This window comes from Hylobates moloch, unplaced genomic scaffold (genome assembly GCF_009828535.3).
Source record: "Hylobates moloch isolate HMO894 unplaced genomic scaffold, HMol_V3 SCAFFOLD_58, whole genome shotgun sequence".
Taxonomy (NCBI): Eukaryota; Metazoa; Chordata; class Mammalia; order Primates; family Hylobatidae; genus Hylobates; species Hylobates moloch.
This window is the reverse complement of record NW_026652333.1, coordinates 546,121-566,787: the sequence shown is the minus strand read 5'-3', so window position 1 is coordinate 566,787 and position 20,667 is coordinate 546,121. Positions and strand designations below refer to the sequence as shown.

At 39.2% G+C, this 20,667-nt stretch overlaps 1 protein-coding gene across 1 annotated transcript in view; it reads right to left on the bottom strand.

Moving 5' to 3' along the window:
• LOC116463751 (protein FAM81A) overlaps positions 1–20,667 on the bottom strand; it is a gene marked incomplete at its 3' end in the record, with an annotated part of 70,860 nt that overhangs the window by 32,219 nt on the left and 17,974 nt on the right. The window contains exons 2-3 of the mRNA XM_058434831.1: positions 18,423–18,519; positions 16,867–17,140 (exon numbers count right to left, since the gene is read on the bottom strand). Of these exons, the coding sequence (XP_058290814.1) occupies positions 16,867–17,140; positions 18,423–18,442 (294 nt within the window). The remainder of the gene's footprint in view (positions 1–16,866; positions 17,141–18,422; positions 18,520–20,667) is intronic.

The window sequence follows — 20,667 nt, the reverse complement described above, 5'->3', positions numbered from 1 at the left end:
TTTACTTTTGTAATATAAAATCACTTGCAGGAATGATTCTCAAAAATCAAATAACCCAGTAAAATTTTACTGCATGAACTGAAAAACAGCTATAAACCAGCAATAATAATAATAGTAAAAACCCAGGCAATTTACAGAAGATATTCTTCAAGAATCTAGAAATAAAAAATACACCTTTTACATCATTGAAATACAATTTAAATATCTTCGCATCTCTGTTTTAAAACTGATACTACAAGTATCAGGTTATTTTGTTCTTTGTTTTGTTTTTTGTTTGTTTTTGCTCTTTTTTTTTGAGTCAGAGTCTCATTCCGTTGCCCAGGCTGGAGGGCAGTGGCACAATCTCAGCTGACTGTAACCTCCGCCTCCCAGGTTCAAGTGATTCTCCTCCCTCAGCCTCCCAAGTAGCTGGGGTTACAGGCACCCACCACCACGCCCAGCTAATTTTTGTATTTTTAGTAGAGATGGGGTTTCGCCATGTTGGCCAGGCTGGTCTTGAATTCCTGATCTCATGATCCGCCCACCTTGGCTTCCCAAAGTGCTGAGATTACAGGCGTGAGCCACCATGCCTGGCCAAGTATTAGTTTTATATTATGCCCACTCTCCCAATTTATTTATTTATTTAGAGACGGAGTCTTGCTCTGTCAGTCAGGCTGGAGTGCAGTGGCATGGTCCTGGCTCACTGTAACCTCCACCTCCCAGGTTCAAACAATTCTCCTTCCTCAGCCTCCCAAGTAGCTGGGATTACAGGCACATGCCATCAGGCCCAGCTAATTTTTATATATTTTTTTAGGAGAGATGGGTTTCACCATGTTGGCCAGGCTGGTCTCGAACACCTGACCTCAAGTGATCCACCCACCTTGGCCTCCCAAAGTGCTGGGATTACAGGCGTGAGCCACCGTGCCTGGTGCTGATTTTTCTATTACTTATAAATGAAGACTTCCTTTTAGTACTTTTTAAATTTACTCTACATCATTGTTATGGACTGAATGTTTGTGTCCTTCAAAAATTCATACATTGACCAAGGTGGTGGCTCATGCCTATAATCCCAGCACTTCGGGAGACCAAGGCAGGAGGATTACTTGAGCCCAGGAGGTTGAGGCTGCAGTGAGCCATGATCATACCACTGCATTCCAGCCTGAATGACAGAGCAAGACCCAGTCAAAAAAAAAAAAAAATTGTATGTTAAACTCCTAACCCTTGATGTGATGGTATTAGGAGGTGGGGCCTCTAAGAGGTGATTAGGTCATGAGGGTAGAACCTTCATGAATGGGATTAGTACCTTAAAAGAAGGTCTGGCTTCTGCTCTCTGCTCTCTGCCATGCAAGGATACAAAAAGACAACCATCTACAATTCAGGCAGCAGGGTCTCACCAGACACTGGATTTACCAGCATTTTGATCTTGGACTTCCCAGTCTCCAGAATCATGAGAAAGAAATTTCTGTTGTTTAAGCTACCCAGTCTATGGTAATTTGTCATAGCAGCCTAAACTCAGACCATCATGATTTCATTTTAATGAAGTTTGGCTATAAGACAGCAATTCTGATCTGTCATCAAGCATCCTAATATGTTTAGGTAGACATGCTTAGGTTCATAATACATATAAATCAATATAATTAGTGTTTCACATTGGGGTCTTAAATTTCTAAACTTCCTTGTTGTTACTTTGTCATTATATATAGTTACTACTAGTTATAAAAAAAGTAAACACTCAAATACAAACTAAATTTTTTGCCAAATTTAGATTTTACTCAGTTTTCCCTGTCTATCACAGAAATCATCACTTGCAAAATTGCACACTCCAAAAATATATGTAAATATAAAAGAGTGCTGTCTGGTTAAGGCAAGAATAACCATTACACAAAATGTGTTTCTGATGTTGGGAAAACAGCAAAATTGAAATTACTTTCTCACTGCATTGTAAATTTTTCAAAAATCATCTTAAAGAAACATATTTAGGCCAGGCATGGTGGCTCATGCCTATAATTCCAGCACTTTGGGAGGCCATACATAACTGGCTGGTCACTTGAGGACAGGAGCTCAAGACCAGCCTGGCCAACATGGTGAAACCCTGTCTCTACTAAAAATATAAAAATTAGCCAGGTGTGGTGGTGTGCCTGAAATTCCAGCTACTCGGGAGGCTGAGGCATGAGAATCGCTTGAACCTGGGAGGCAGAGGTTGCAGTGAGCTATCACACGACTGCACTCCAGCCTGGGTGAGGGAGTGAGACCTTGTCTCAAAAAAAAGGTTTGGGAAAAAATAATTATCGAAAGCCTAAACAATTGATGACTTCAGATTCCTTAGGTAGATTTTTTGATACAGCCAATTATTGAAGCAATTCAAGTGAACTCTCATCAAAGCAAGGATGGGTCAGGGGAAAACTCAGTGAGAACTAAAGTTAGAATTATCTAGTTTTATAAACAAGTTCTTCCTGAAACTCAGAAAGCAAAGAATGGCTGAATAGCACAGACTGTCACATCTGAGAGTCGATTATAGAAGATCAAGTTCTAGAAGAGCTTCTAAGAGGTAAAGTAGAAAAGAGAAAAGAGCATATTTTTGGAGTTTTGCCACATGGGTTTATTCTCAGCACTGCCACTAACTGGCCTTGATACGTCAGGCCACTTCACTCAGCCTATCTGAAAAGGATGTTCTTTGCATTGATAACCTCATAGTCTCTTCTAGTCCTTTTTGCTACCAGCATATCTACAACTGGCTTCACTTTGTATTGGGCATTTATTCACTTAATAAGTATTTGCTGAGGTTTGAATGATGGCACCCCCTCCAAAAATCATGTTGAACTTCATCCCCATTGTGGTGGTATTAAGAGGTGTGGTATTCTGGGAGGTGATTAAGTCATGAGGGCTCCACCCTGAATGGACTGGGGCCCTTATAAAAAGGGTTTGTGGGAGGAGGTCCACTCTGTTCAATCCTTTTGCAATGTGAGGACACAGGATTCATCATTCTTGCCCTTCCACCTTCTGCCATGTAAGCATGCAGCAAGAAGACCCTCACCAGATGCCAAATGCCAGTGCCTTGGGCTTGGACTTCCCAGCCTCTAGAACTGTGAGAAATAAATTTCTGTTCTTTATAAATTACTCAATCTCAGATATTTTGTTATAGCAACACAAATATACTATGAAAGCATTCATAGCATTTTGCTCCAAATATTGTACTAGACAATGCAAAGATGAGGAAGAAAAGGTTCCTCTCTTTTTGAGAGGCATGTAAAGAAACAATGTTAGTCCTGTTCAATAAATGCTATAGTAAGAGTGGCATGAGTTAGGTGTTCAGGATACACTGAGGGAAAGGAAACTGGGGGCATGAGAGGAACTGGCAAGGAGGGCTTCCTAAAATGAAGGAACTGGTAAATAGCATCAGTGGCCCAGCTGAAGTTGGAACTTATGTATTTAAAATGGTTCTGGCTACACACTGTGGCTTATGCTTGTAATCCTAACACTTTGGGAGGCCAAGGTGAGAGGACTGCTTGGGCCCAGGAGTTCAAGACCAGCCTGGGCAACATAGCAAGACCTTGTCTCTAAAAAAATAAAATAAAATAAAGTGGTTCTGGCTATTGGAGTAGTACATGGCAGCTACCAAATAGGAAATTATTCCCTGGATCTGACAGTTGCGGCTAAAATACCATCACCTCTTAAGGTGACAGAAAAAATTAAGACCAGGATTTCCTAAGGGTAGAGTTATCCTGTGCTTTTACCTGGAGGGGATGGTAATGTCAGAATAGACTGACTCCCATCTCTAGTCTTCCCCCATCCCCATAAGCAAAGGGAACAGAGCTGAGTTCCCACAGGAAAGTGCTGGGTATTCTAAGAATGGGGAAGTAATACTATTTTCTAATGTGAAGCATGGGAAAAGTTTGTATTTTTTGTAACATACCTTAGCCCCCTCTTATCTGCAGGGGACAAGTTCCAAGACTTCCTGTGGATGCCTGACACTGCAGATAGTACCAAACACACTATGTTTTTTTGATCTGATAATCAAGACATCTACTAAGTGACTAACGGGCAGGTAGCATATACAGTGTGGACAAAGTAGTGATTCACGTCCCACTCAGGCTGGGTGTTGAGAGATTTCATCATGCTACTCAGAATGGCACACAATTTAAAATTTATCAATTGTTTATTTATGGAATTTTCCATTTAATATTTCCAGATCATGGTTGGCCACAAGTAACTGAAATTGCAGAGAGTGAAGCCACAGATAAGGGGGCCTACTGTACTTCTTTGCCAGTGGTTGAGGGGATGAGAACCTGAGAATTCTTATTGATCCCCATCACTTAGATTTTACCTGTCATTAGATTTAGGTGCAGCAGAGCTATCAGTCTCCTGATGAATCTGAAATCACTTTCAAAATTGAAATGTTCAAGTTGGGGTTCTTTCATTTTGTACAGTTGTCAACTTAGGGTTGCTTAGTTTTTAGCCTCTAGGATAAAACTGACTCAGCACCCAAAAATAAAACTGAAAAGATCATTCTTAATATAGATACCAGCAACCAAAGACAAGTATATTATTTACAGAAATTTTGTAAACTTTCTACGTTCCTCTGAGGTCATTACACTTCTTTAGTTGCAGGTAATTGGACCTGACTAACTTAAGGGGGTAAATGGAAATTATTGGACAACATAGCAAGACTCCTGTCTCTACAAAAAATAAAATAATTAGCTGGGCATAGTGGCCTGTGCCTGTAGTCTCAGCTCCTCAGGAGGCTGAGGTGGGAGGATCACTTGAACCCAGGAGTTAGAGGCTGCAGTGAGCTATGATCATACCACTGCACAGCCAGACCCTGTCTCCAGAAAACATTTAAAAAAAAAAAAAAAAAAAAGGAATGGGGAAAGGAGCACACAATCAACAGGGAAGCTGGGTTATGCAGGTTGAGAAGAAGATACAAACAGTATTTCCTGAGGTCCAAGCAGCAGGAACTACTAGCAAGTATCCCGGAGGCAAAATGGCTGCAAGGAAGGTACTATGGCCATTTCCAGTCTTTGAATCAGCCTGCTCAGGTTTTTGTTTTGTTTTGGTTTGGTTTGGTTTGGTTTGGTTTGGTTTGGTTTGGTTTGGTATGGTTTTAGTTTTGAATGTAGCATCTCCCTCTGTTACCCATGCTGGAGTACCCTGGCATGACTACAGCTCACTGCTGTGACCTCCCAGGTTTAACGATTCCTCCCACCTCGGCCTCCCGAAGTGCTGGGATTACAGGTATGAGCCACCGTGCCCAGCCCAGCCTGCTCAGGTTTTAAATTCCAGGAAGGGAGGGTCTCAGTGCTCTGGCCTGAGTTCTGGGCCCCAACCCCCTTAGCTAAAAAGAGGATAAGGCAACCTGATTATTAGCCATCCCAGTTTGTATTCAATGAAAGAAAGGTAAATCCAAAAAGAAATCAAATTGCTGTGACCAAAAGAAATCCAGAATGGATACCATAAGGCACCAAAGCAACACAGATCCCTTGCACTGTCTTACTAACAAATACAGTCGTTTTCTTTAACCATCAAAAGAAGTATACACTAGAACTCTTAGAACCCTGAAGACAAATGCACTTCAATTAGGATATAATTCTGAGTGAATCCTTGTCCTTAGTAAACATACGTGAGAATCTCAAAGAACAGTGAAATTTGATAACTATGTACATAAGCCAGAGCCAAGAGGCACAAGCTTGGTGAGAATTATCAAAAAAAGGAGACCAGGTACAGTGGCTCGTGCCTATAATCCCAGCACTTTGGGAGGCAGAGGCAGAGGCTGGGCAATACAGCAAGACCTCATCTCTAGAAAAAATAAGAAGAATTAGCAGGGCATGGTAGCATGTGTCTGTAGTCCCAGCTACTTAGAGGCTGAAGTGGGAGGATCACTTGAGCCCAGGAGTTTGAGGCTGCAGTGAGTTATGATTGCACCACTGCACTCCAGCCTGGGTGACAGAGGTTTTGTCTCTCTAAAGAAAAGAACATGAATTATGCAAACAGTAGCCACGAAGGAGATGGAATACCTCTACTGATATCAGACAAAACAGACTTTAAGATAAGAAACATTACAAGAGACACAGAGCGACTTTTTATGGCAAAAGGGTCAATGCATCAGGCAGATATATGCAATCATAAATGTATATGAGCCTAACAACAGTACCCAAATACATGAAGCAAAAACTGACAAAACTGGAAGAAGAAACAGACAATTCAGCAATAAGAGTTGGATATTTCAATAACTAGTAGAATAAGAAAGAAAATCAGTAAGAATAAAGAAGGCCACCAAACAAGTCTCAAAAAATGTAAAGAGATTAAAAATATACAAATTATGTTCTCAGCCAGGTGTGGTGACTCATGTCTGTAATCCTACCACTTTGAGAAGCTGAGGCAGGAGGATCACTTGAGCCCAGAAGTTCAAGACCAGCCTGGGCAACATGGCAAAACCTTGTCTCTACAAAAAATTGGCTGGGTGTGGTGGCATGCACCTGTAGTTCCAGCTATTCAGGAGGCTGAGGTGGAAGAATCACCTGAGCCCAGGAGGTTGAGGCTGCAGTGAGCTGTAATAGAGCCACTGCACTATACCAGCCTAGGTGACAGACTGAGACCCTGTCTCAAAAAAAGAAAAAAAAGGAGGGTGTTCCAATATGGCCGAATAGGAACCGCTCTGGTCTGCAGCTCCCAGCATGATCAGTGCAGAAGACGGATGATTTCAACAAAGCTGGACGGAGAATGACTTTGACGAGTTGACAGAAGTAGGCTTTAGAAGGTCAGTAATAACCAAGTTCTCTGAGCTAAAGGAGCATGTTCTAACCCATCGCAAGGAAGCTAAAAATCTTGAAAAAAGATTAGATGAATGGCTAACTGGAATAAACAGTGTAGAGAAGACCTTAAATGACCTGATGGACCTGAAAACCATGACAAGAGAACTTCATGATGCATGCACAAGCTTCAATAGCCGATTCAATCAAGTGGAAGAAAGGGTATCAGTGATTGAAGATAAAATTAATGAAATAAAGGAAGAAGACAAGGTTAGAGAAAAAAGAGTAAAAAGAAATGAATAAAGCCTCCAAGAAATATGGGACTACATGAAAAGACCAAATCTACATTGGATTGTTGTACCTGAAAGTGATGGGGAGAATGGAACCAAGTTGGAAAACACTCTTCAGGATATTATCCAGGAGAATTTCCCCAACCTAGCAAGACAGGCCAACATTCAAATTCAGGAAATACAGAGAACACCACAAAGATACTCCTCGAGAAGAGCAACCCCAAGACACATAATTGTCAGATTCACAAGGTTGAAATGAAGGAAAAAGTGTTAAGGGCAGCCAGAGAGAAAGGTCGAGTTACCCATAAAGGTAAGTCCATCAGACTAACAGCAGATCTCTCGGCAGAAACCCTGTAAGCCAGAAGAGAGTGGGAGCCCAATAATCAACATTCTTAAAGAAAAGAATTTTTTCAACCCAGAATTTCATATCCAGCCAAACTAAGCTTCATAAGTGAAGAAGAAATAAAATCCTTTACAGACAAGCAAATGCTGAGAGATTTTGTCACCACCAGGCCTGCCTTACAAGAGCTCCTGAAGGAAGCACTAAACATGGAAAGAAACAACCGGTACCAGCCACTGCAAAAACATGCCAAATTGTAAAGACCATTGATGCTGTGAAGAAACTGCATCAATTAACGGGCAAAATAACCAGTGAACATCATAATGACAGGATCAAATTCACACAGAATAATCTTAACCTTAAATGTAAATAGGCTAAATGCCCCAATTAAAAGACACAGACTGGCAAATTGGATAAAGAGTCAAGACCCATCAGTGTGCTGTATTCAGGAGACCCATCTCATGTGCAAAGATGCACACAGGCTCAAAATAAAGGGATGGAGGAAGATCTACTAAGCAAATGGAAAGCAAAAAAAAGGAGGGGTTGCAATCCTAGTCTCTGATAAAACAGACTTTAAACCAACAAAGATCAAAAGAGACAAAGAAGGCCATTATATAATGGTAAAGAGATCAATTAAACAAGAAGAGCTAACTATCCTAAATATATATGCACCCAATACAGGAGCACTGAGATTCATAAAGCAAGCCCTTAGAGACCTACAAAGAGACTTAGACTCCCACACAATAATAATGGGAGACTTTAACACCCCACTGTCAATATTAGATCAATGAGACACAAGGTTAACAAGGATATCCAGGACCTGAACTCAGCTCTGCAACAGGCAGACCTAATAGACATCTACAGAACTCTCCACCCCAAATCAACAGAATATACATTCTTCTCAGCACCACATCACACTTATTCTAAAATTGACCACATAATTGGAAGTAAAGCACTCCTCAGAAAATGTAAAAGAACAGAAATCACAACAAACTGTCTCTCAGACCACAGTGCAGTCAAATTAGAACTCAGGATTAAGAAACTCCCTCAAAACTGCACAACTACATGTAAACTGAACAACGTGCTCCTGAATGACTACTGGACACATAATGAAATGAAGGCAGAAATAAAGATGTTCTTTGAAACCAATGAGAACAAAGACACAACGTACCAGAATCTCTGGGACACATTTAAAGCACTGTGTAGACAGAAATTTATAGCACTAAATGCCCACAAGAGAAAGCAGGAAAGATCCAAAATTGACACCCTAACATCACAATTAAAAGAACTAGAGAAACAGGAGCAAACACATTCAAAAGCTAGCAGAAGGCAAGAAATAACTAAGATCAAAGCAGAAGTGAAAGAGATAGAGACACAAAAAACCCTTCAAAAACATCAATGAATCTAGGAGCTGTTTTTTTTTTTCTAAACATCAACAAAATGGGTAGACTGCTAGCAAGACTAATAAAGAAGAAAAGAGAGAAGAATCAAATAGATGCAATAAAAAATGATAAAGGGGATATCACCACTGATCCCACAGAAATACAGACTACCATCAGAGAATACTATAAACACCTCTACACAAATAAACTAGAAAATCTAGAAGAAATGGATAAATTCCTCAACACATACACCCTCCCAAGGACTAAACCAGGAAGAAGTTGAATCTCTGAATAGACCAATAACAGGCTCTGAAATTGAGGCAATAATTAATAGGCCACCAACCAAAAAAAGTCCAGGACCAGACGGATTCACAGCCGAATTCTACCAGAGGTACAAAGAGGAGCTGGTACCATTCCTTCTGAAACTATTTTAATCAGTAGAAAACGAGGGAATCCTTCCTAATTCATTTTATGAGGCCAGCATCATCCTGATACCAAAGCCTGGCAGAGACACAACAAAAAAAGAGAATTTTAGGCCAATATCCCTGATGAACATCAATGCAAAAATCCTCAATAAAATACTTGCAGACTGATTCCAGTAGCACATCAAAAAGCTTATCCACCATGATCAAGTGGGCTTCATCCCTGGGATGCAAGGCTGGATCAACATATGCAAATCAGTAAACATAATCCATCACACAAACAGAACCAACGACAAAACCCACATGACTATCTCAATAGATGCAGAAAAGGCCTTTGACAAAATTCAACAGCCCATCATGCTAAAAACTCTCAAGTGACTAGGTATTGATGGAACGTATCTCAAAATAATAAGAGCTATTTATGACAAACCCACAGCCAGTATCATACTGAACGGGCAAAACTGGAAGCATTTCCTTTGAAAACCAGCACAAAACAAGGATGCTCTCTCTCGCCACTCCTATTCAACATGGTGTTGGAAGTTCTGGCCAGGGCAATCAGGCAAAAGAAAGAAATAAAGGGTGTTCAATTAGGAAATGAGGAAGTCAAATTGTCCCTTTTTGCAGATGACATGATTGTATATTTAGAAGACCCCATCATCTCAGCCCAAAATCTTCTTAAGCTGATAAGCAACTTCAGCAAAGTCTCAGGATACAAAATCAATGTGCAAAAATCACAAGCATTCCTATACACCATTAACAGACAAACAGGGAGCCAAATCATGAGTGAACTCCCACTCACAATTGCTACAAAGAGAATAAAATACCTAGGAATCCAACTTACAAGGGATGTGGAGGACCTCTTCAATGAAGAACTACAAACCACTGCTCAACAAAATGAAAAAGGACACAAACAAATGGAAGAATATTCCACGCTCATGGATAGGAAGAATCAATATCGTGAAAATGGCCATACTGCCCAAAGTAATTTATAGATTCAATGCCATCCCCATCAAGCTACCAATGACTTTCTTCACAGAATTGAAAAAAACTACTTTAAAGTTCATATGGAACCAAAACAGAGCCTGCATTGTCAAGACAATCCTAAGCAAAAAGAACAAAGCTGGAGGCATCATGCTACCTGACTTCAAACTATCCTACAAGGCTACAGTAACAAAAACAGCATGGTACTGGTACCAAAACAGATATATAGACCAATGGAACAGAACAGAGGCCTCAGAAATAGTACCACACATCTACAAACATCTGATCTTTGACAAACCTGACAAAAACAAGAAATGGGGAAAGGATTCCCTATTTAATAAATGGTGCTGGGAAAACTGGCTAGCCATATGTAGAAAGCTGAAACTGGATCCCTTCCTTACACCTTATACAAAAACTAATTCAAGATGGATTAAAGACTTAAATGTTAGACCTAAAAACCCTAAAAACCCTAGAAGAAAACCTAGGCAGCACCATTTAGGACATAGGCATGGGCAAGGATTACACGCCTAAAACACCAAAAGCAATGGCAATAAAAGCCAAAATAGACAAATGGGATCTAATTAAACTAAAGAGCTTCTGCACGGCAAAAGAAACTACCATCAGAGTGAACAGGCAACCTACAGAATGGGAGAAAATTTTTGCAATCTACTCATCTGACAAAGGGCTAACATCCAGAATCTACAAAGAACTCAAACAAATTTACAAGAAAAAAACAAACAACCCCATCAAAAAGTGAGCAAAGGAAATGAACAGACACATCTCAAAAGAAGACATCTATGCAGCCAACAGACACACGAAAAAATGCTCATCATCACTGGTCATCAGAGAAATGCAAATCAAAACCACAAACAGATACCATCTCATGCCAGTTAGAATGGCAATCATTAAAAAGTCAGGAAACAACAGATGCTAGCAAGGATATGGAGAAATAGGAACGCTTTTACACTGTTGGTGGGAGTGTAAATTAGTTCAACCATTGTGGAAGACAGTGTGGCAATTCCTCAAGGATCTAGAACTAGAATTACCATTTGACCCAGCAATCCCATTACTGGGTATATACCCAAAGGATTGCAAATCATGCTACTATAAATCATGCACGTGTATGTTTATTGCAGCACTATTCAGAATAGCAAAGACTTGGAACCAACCCAAATGTCCATCAATGATAGACCAGATTAAGAAAATGTGGCACATATACACCACGAAATACTATGCAGCCATAAAAAAGGATGAGTTCATGTCCTTTGCAGGGACATGGATGAGGCTGGAAACCATCATTCTCAGCAAACTTTCTCAGCAAACTATCACAAGGACAGAAAACCAAACACCTCATGTTCTCATTCATAGGTGGGAACTGAAAAATGAGATCACTTGGACACATGGGGGGGAACATCACACACCAGGGTCTGTCAGTAGATGGGGGGCTGGGGGAGGGATAGCATTAGGAGAAATATCTAATGTAAATGATGAGTTGATGGGTGCAGCAAACCAACATGGCACATGTATAACTATGTATCAAACCTGCACGTTGTGCACATGTACCCTAGAACTTACAGTATAATTAAAAAAAAAAAAGAAAAAAAAAAGGATGTTCTCTGCACTCAACCAAAAACCCTAAAATTTGTATGGAACCACAAAAGACCCCAAATAGACAAAGCAACCCTGAGCAAAAAGAACAAAGCTAGGCCAGGTACAATGGCTCATGCCTGTAATCCCAGCACTTTGGGAGGCCGAGATGGGTGGATCACCTGAGGTCAGGAGTTGGAGACCAGCCTATTCAGCATGGTGAAACCCTGTCTCTACTAAAAATACAAAAATTAGCCTGGCGTGATTACATGTGCCTGTAATCTCAGCTACTCGGGAGGCTGAGGCAGGAGAAACACTTGAACCTGGGAGGCTGAGGTTGCAGTGAGCCAGTATCATGCCACTGCACTCTAGCCTGGGCAAAAGAGTGAGACTCTATCTCAATAAATAAATAAATAAAATAAAAAAGAACAAAGCCAGAGGCATCACACTACCAGACCTCAAAATATACTACACAGCTGTAGTAACCAAAACAGCATGGTACTGGCATAAAAACAGACACATAGAACAACGGAACAGAAAAGAGAACCTAGAAATTAATCCACATATCTACAGCCATCTGATTTTGGACACAGGTGCCAAGAACACTCATTGAGGGAAAGACAAATCTTCAATAAATGGTGCTGGGAAAGCTGGACATCCATATGCAGAAGAATTAAACTAGGCCCCCACCTCTCACCCAATATAAAAATAAACTCTGAATGGACAAAAGACCTAAATGTAAGGCCCAACGTGATAAAACTACTAGAAGAAAACACAGGGGAAACACTTCAGGACACTGGTCTAGGAGAAGATTTTATTAATAAGACCTCAAAAGCACAGACAACAAAAGCAAAAATAAACAAATGGATTATATCAAACAAAAATGCTTCTGCATGGTAAAGGAAACAATCAACAAAGTGAAAAGACAACCTACAGGATGGGAGAAAAATACCTGCAAACTATTCATCCAATAGGGGATTAATATCCAGAATACAGAAAGAACTCGAACGTCTCAACAGCAAAAAATATCCAATTTTTTAAATGGGTAAATGATTTGAACAAATATTTATCAAAAGAAGACATACAAATGGCAAACAAATGTATGAAAAAAGGCCCAATATCACTAATTATCAGGGGAATGCAAATCAAAATCACAATGAGGTATCATCTCACTCCAGTTATAACAGCTATTACCAAAACACAAAAAGTAACACATGCTGGCAAGGATGCAGAGAAAAGGGAGCTCTTATACACTGTTGGCGGGAATGTAAACTAGTACAGCCACTATGGAGAAAAGTATGGAGGTTCCTCAAAAAACTACAAATAGAACTACCATATGATCCAGCAATCCCACTACTGGGAATTTATCCAAAGGAAAGGAAATCAGTATATTGAAGAGACATCTTCACCCCCATGTTTATTGCAGCCCTATTCATAATAGCCAAGATATGGAATCAAATCTAGGTGTCCCACAATGGATGAATGGATAAAGACAATGTGGTGTATATACACAACGGAATACTATCAGCCATAAAAAAGAACAAAATTCTGTCTTTTGCAGCAACACGGATAGAACAGCAGGACATTATGTTATGTGAAATAAGCCAGGAACAGAAAGTTAAACACTGCATGTTCTTACTCATATGTGAAAGCTAAAAAAAGTTGATCTCAAAGAAGTAAAAATTAGAATAGAGAATACTAAAGGATGGGATGGGTAGGGGGAAGGGAAGGGAAGGAGGTATAGCAATTTGTTAAACAACACAAAATTACCTTGATCTGGTCACTGCATATTAGATGTATTGAAACATCACTATGTACCCCAAGAATATGTATAATTATTGTCTGTCAATTTTAAAATTTTTAAATTAGTAACAAAAACAAAAAAAAACTGACAAAATTAGTAAAACCAAAAGTTGGTTCCTTGAACAATCAGACACAGTATTAAGATGGCAACTCTCCCCAAATGGATCTATACATTATTTCTTTTTATTAGTATTATTATTATTATTTTTAGAGAAAGATAGGGTCTCATTATGTTGCTCAGGCTGGTCTCAAATTCCTGGGTTCAAGTGATTCTCCTACCTCTGCCTCCCAAAGTGCTGGGATTACAGTGTGAGCCACTGCACCCAGCCTTTTTAAAATCTATACATGCAAAGCAATCTCTATCAAAGTCACTTTTTAATATAAACGGATAAGCTAATCCTAAAATTTAAATGAAAATGCAAAGGACATAGACTAGTCAAAAACTACCTTTTAAAAAGAACTTACATTACCTTATTTCAAAAATATACTCTAAAACTAGAAATCAAGACAATGTGGCATTGACGTTAAGAAAATCATACAGAACAGTGGAATCCAGAAATAAACCCTTATATTTTATGGTCAATTGATTTTCAACAAAAGGACAAATGGGAAAAGGATAGATTTTCCTACGATAGCGAGATGAAAAAAAATTAACTTAGACCCTTACCTCACACCATATACAAAAATTACCTCAAAATGGTTCACAGACCTAAGTGTGTAAACTGAGAATCTTGAATTAAACATAGGAGAAAATCTTTGTGACCTTGAGTTAATAAGCAAATAGTTGTAAAGACGCAACACCAAAAGAATAAAGCATTAAAGAAAAAAATTGATATTAGACTTCAATAAAACTAAAAATGTTCACACTTCAAAAGACACTATTAGGAAAATGAAAATATAAGCCACAGAATGGGAGAAAATATTTGTAAATCACATATCTGATAAGGGACTTGTATCTAAACTACATAAAAACTTTCATAAGTTATCAATAATATGACAAATAACCCAATGTAAAAATGAATTCTGATACATGCTACATTATGGATGGACCTTGAGAACATTATGCTAAGTGAAAAAAGCCAGACACAAAAGGACAAATTATTGTCTGATTCCACTTATATGAAGTAGCTAGAATAAGCAAATTCATAAGGACAGAAAATAGAATACAGGTCACCAGGGGCTGAGGGGAAAGTGGAATGGGGAGTTACTTTTTAATGGGAACAAAGTCTCAGTTTGGGATGATGGAAATCTTTTGGAAATGGACAGTAATAATGATTGCCCAACATTGTGAATGTACTTAATGTCATTCGATTATACACTTAAAATGGTTAAAATGGTAGCTTTTTTCCCCACAATGAAGAAAATCTAATTAAAAAAAAAATGGGTAGAAGACTTACATAGACATTTCACCAACGAAGACACACGAATGATCAATAAGCATATGAAAAGGTGTTCAAGATCATTAGTCATTAGGAAAATACAAATTAAAACCACAATGAGATACCACTACACATCCATTAGAATGACTATAATAAAAAAAGATAATGCCAAGTATTGCTGAGGGGGTAGCGAAACTGGAACCTTCATACATTGCTTGTGGGATTATAAAATGTTATAGCCACTTTGGAAAATTATTTGGCTATGTTTTAAAAAGTTAAACATAAGCTCACTATAAGACCCAGCAATTCTACTCCTAGGAATTTACCCAAGAGAAATAAAGACATATTTTCACATCAAAGACCTGTCACAAGTGTTCATAGCAGCTTTACTCATAAAAGCTAAGAACTGGAAACAATCCAAATGCCCATCAGTTCATGAATGGATAAATAGAATGTGGCATATCCAGAAAATAGAATATTACTCAGACATAAAAAGGAATATGATACATGCTAGGATATGCCTCAACCACAGAAAAATTATGCTAAATGAGATTGGCCAGGCTGGGCACAGTGACTCACATCTGTAATCCCAGCACTTTGGGAGGCTGAGGCAGACAGATTGCTTGAGCCCAGGAGTTCAAGACCTGCCTGGGCCACATAGTGAGACTATGTCTCTACAAAAAATACTATAGTATAGATGGACCTTGTAGTATTAAAATTACAAAAATTAGCTGGGCATGATTGTGCACACCTGTAGTCCCAGCTACTTGGGAGGCCAATGTAGGAGGGTCGGTTGAGCCTCGGAGGTCAAGGCATCAGTGAGCCATGATTGCACGACTACATTCAAAACAAACAAACAAAAAGAAAAGGAAAGAAAGAAGCCAGATGCGAAAGACCTCATATTGTAAGGTTTCCATTTATATGAAATGTCTGGAAAAGACCAATTTCTAGAGATAGAAAGTAGATGAGTGGTTGCCTGGGCTGGGGTAGAAGTAGGAATTGACTGCAAACAGGCTTATGTGAATTTTGGGAAGGTGATGGCAGTGTCCTAAAACTGAATTGTGTTGAGGTTGCACAATTTTATAAATTTACTAAAAATCATTTAATTTTATACTTTTTGTGACATTTACATTATATCTCAATAAAGCCGTTAAAATAAATAAATACATACAAATCTGACAATGGAAAAAAAAGAAATGAGGTTTAATTTTAGGAAGCATAATTCAGATATAATCTCCATCACAGGAAACAAACTTTTTCCTTAATCTAGCCATATATCTATTATTATTCATATATTCAATCATTACATGTGAAAGATATGAACATTGCGTAGTGAGGGAAACCCAAGCCCTAAATGAGCTGAAGCTTTCTGAGCTAAACTGTGTGGTCCCTGTGATTGCTGAATAAATAGCAGTAAATCTACCAATTCTAAAAATAGACAATATTGGCCTTTTATTGGTCTCATTTCAAAGAAAACTACAGCAGTAAAAAGGGGGGTCTGGGGAGCAATCCAAATGCCTAAATTGTTTGAGTAATAAACTGTATTACATATAATCATTATGACCTAGAAACATTTAATCTGAAGCAACAAAGTCTGACCTTAGCAATTGACTTAAGAGCTGTCTTCAAAGATACGAAAGATTACAGAGTGAAACTATTTGACTAGTTCTTCTCTCTCTTCATTAAGAGCCAAACAAAATAAAATCATTTAATAATCAGCAAGGTAAATTTAGATTAAACTTAACACTGACAGTAACTGTTAACAAACACTGGAATAAATGTAATTAGGATATTTCTGCAAGCTGTCTCCTTGGCGATCATTAAGAATAGACAAGACAGACAGCTTTGTTCTAAATGCATTACTGCCTGGGAGGTAGGAATTAGACGTGGGTGACCTCCTGACATGGAGCAACTCTGTGGAAAGGGACATAGGCCACCTGACTTTCACAAACCTTACCTCGATATCCCGATTAAGTTGCTTCACTATGGCAGTTATGTTTCTGATATGCTCCTCCAAGAAAAGCCTGGCCAAGCGGTCACCTCCCCCTTTGTTTTGCATTTTCTGCAAACTGTTGACAATGTCATCTTTAATCCGAAAGGCGTGCTCTACGAGGGCGGCAGTGGTTTTCTCATGGCAGAGGATCCTGTCTTCCAGCTGCTCCACGAGGCTTACAGATGAGTATGGTGCCATGGTCAGGGACTGGCTGTGTCGGGGCATGGTTCTCACTCGCCTGCAGAAGGGAACCATGTGGGTTGTTAATAGGGAAAAAATAATTTTTAAAGCCAGATTCAAAACTTCCCAGAGAAGTGTGGAAATACAAATTATCTATAACTACAAGCTAAATAGGGTTTGAGGCAGGATTTCTGCCTAAAAAAGTTTTCTTCACAAGCCGGGAAAGATCTTTAAATAATCATGCCCACAGACTTAAGTGTTTTAGAAGCGGTCTCCATGACTTCCAAGAGCAACAGGCTGGCAGAGTTGGGTACACCGAGATGTCTCCCCAATATAATCTATGTTATCAAGATCAAGTTCATTAACAAAGTCTCCTAACATGCTCTCCTCCTCCTCCCTCTCTGAAACAGTGGTTACAAACTCAATGCCTACGTGGGTCAGGCAGGCGACATAAATAAGTGAAGCATACTACATATGAGGCAATAGGGAGTGTCAGGGACTTTAGAGAACTGAAAAGGGCATTTCCCAGCTAAAGGGAGCCACAGTTCTGCTCCACCCATGAGTGACCATCAGGGATTTCAGGTCCCTTTTTCCAGATCATCTAATATTTCTCAAGAAAAGCTAGCAAATCCAGACTTGTATGTGAAATCGCTTAATTTTAAAATGTTAACAATTCATGTAAAAAGTAAGGCCAGCACAGTGGCTCACACCTGTAATCCCAACACTTTGGGTGGCTGAGGTGGGAGGATTGCTTGAGCCCAGGAGTTCAAGATCAGCCTGGGCAACACAACGAGACGCTATCTCTACAAAAAAATTATTTAAAAATTAGCTGGGCATGGTGGCACATAACTATAGTCCCAGCTACTCAGGAGGCTAGGTGGGAGATCACCTAAGCCCAGGAGGTCAAGGCTGCAGTGAGCTGTGATTGTGCCACTGCACTCCAGCCTGGGGAACAGAGTGAGACCCTGTCTCCAAGAAAAGTATTTAAGAACATGCTAGGCCAAGCAATGTACTTCATGAGCCAATTTTGGCCGATAGGCCCCTAATCTGCAACTTCTGATTTAAAAAGCTTAACAGGGATGTTAGCCTCAAGCCCCCAGAGTTATACTTCACTCTCAACAGGAAATTCAAGTCTACTGTAGGACTACTGTGAAATCTCTACTTCTTGGGGTCACTGAGTGGTCCACAGTATCCTATAAATTGAAAGCTAGAAGACACAATAGTGTTTCTCTTGCCCTTGAACAAAACCATTCTTCGATAATGTAACAGCCCAAGCTTTCATTTGTAACTATCACACCCACTAGCAGCCCCCATGGGATGAGTGGAAAGGAAAAGTATACCTTAGATGCATATTTTCCATATATTATACCTTTCCTTGGTGACACGAGAAGGAAATACAGTGCTCCGTTGGGCCATTTTCTTTTTAATAATTCACATCTGTTGAAAAAATAAGCACTAAATTATTTAACAGTTTATTTCTAGAACTTAACCTCAAAAGCTTATTATTAAGTTGCTAAGTGGATCATAAATTATGTTGAAACACTGATCAGTTATATTATTAAATGCTTTGTATCTTATATATGAAATAAACAGCATATGTTTCAAATAAGAAGAAAAGCGATCAAGCAAAATCAAAGCTCTTCTGAAATTAATACTGCTAAGCCTTGCAAGACAGACCAACGGGGACTGTACAATGGAGTTTCCTGAAGTTTCCTCACTCCAAATCTGCATCTCAAGCTTGAGAAACCACTTTAACAGAAACTAGAGTGTGTTTAATAGGCTTATCCAATCTTATACTTCTCTGTAGAACTTTGCCGGAAACTACCTCAGTAAATTTGATCTCAGAAAATTGTTACTACTAATTCCATGGTAAATGAAGAGCACTTATTTCTAAATTAATCTCAAATAAAACAGCACATGATCAATGTGATCTGATTTGTGGGAAGATATCTATCCACCAAGGGAATGAGAATGATATTCTTCATTAGAACTTGAAAACTTTATAATAAGATACAATCATTCATAGTTCATCTTGCATATAAGGAACATTTGGTCATCACAACTCATTAGAAATGTGAAAAACACTAGAGGATGTTTAAAATACTTTATTATTTAGGTTCCTCAATACTGCTATCAATTGCCTTAAAACAATGAATGCCTACTAACCATGATCTGATTCCATAATTAATTCTCATTTAGATGCTGGATTCAGAAAGCATTTCTGATTGAAATCACTGTTTTGGCGTCATCTCTCTAGTGTTTTATTTTTGGAGTTTCAAAATGTGAACATTTCATTTTCTTAGACAAAGAACTTTAAACAAATTACATTTAAGGATAAAAAAGTCATTCATGCCAAACAAGCTATGGTGCCCAAAGAGTTCTTGGGTGTCAAAGAGAAGCATTTCTGCCATATAGACTACAGTAGCCCTCCCTCATCTGTCAGGGATACATTCCAAGACCCCCAGTGGATGCCTGAAACCGAAGCCTATATATACTATTTTTTCCTACACAGAAATACTCATGATTAAGTTTAATTCATAAATTAGGCACAGTACTCTTGCAGTTTGGGGCTATTATGAAGTAAAATAAGGGTTACTTGGTCACAAGCACTGCAATACCCCAACAGACAATCTGATAACAGAGATGGCTATTAAGTGACTCACAGGGCCAGGTATGCATAGTGTGGATATGCTGGACAAAAGGATGATTCCTGTTCTGGGCAGGAGGGAGCAGGATCGCACAAGATTTCATCACACGATTTCAGAACAGCACACAATTTAAAACTTAGGAATTGTTTATTTCTAGAATTTTTAATTTAATATTTTTGACCATGGTTGACCTTGGATAATGTGGAAAGTGAAACCATCGATAAGGGGGGACTACTGTAAATAAAATCAGGCCAGTGTGGGAAATGCTGTTATTTAGAATCATAGAATCTTTACAGTTTTAAAGTTGTAAGACATCTCAGTTGAGATATTAATCTACAGAATAGCCTAACTTAAGAAACATGTATTTGGCATCTATTAGGTAATTAAGTAATCTAACTAGGAAAAACAAAAATCTCTTCCCTCAGGAGAAGTCATCTAAACCAACCAGAAAACAATGGGTTCTGGCTCATGCCTGTAATCCCAGAACTTTGGGAGGCCGAAGTGGGAGGATTGCTTGAGCCCAGGAGTTCAAGCCCAGGAGTTCGAGGCCAGCTGGGCAACATGGCGAAACCCCATCTCTACAAAAAATACAAAAATTAGCCAGGCGTATTGATACACACCTGTAGTCCAAGCTACTCTGGAGGCTACTCAGGAGCATCACTTGAGCCCAGGGAGGCTGAGGCTACAGTGAGCCATGATAGCGCCACTGCACTCCAGCCTGGGCAATAGAGGAGACTCTGTCTCAAATACAAACAAACAAAAACAATAGGTTAAGTGGCTAACCCTATGAAAAAGAAACACATGGGGAGGGAAAACGGGAGAGGGGTCGATTTTTCCTGGGTAGCAGCTAGGTCAGGAAGAACTGATGAGAATGAGTAGGCTTCCCAAAATAGGGTATGGAGAGATTGTTCCACACCTTCTCTCCAACACTCCAACC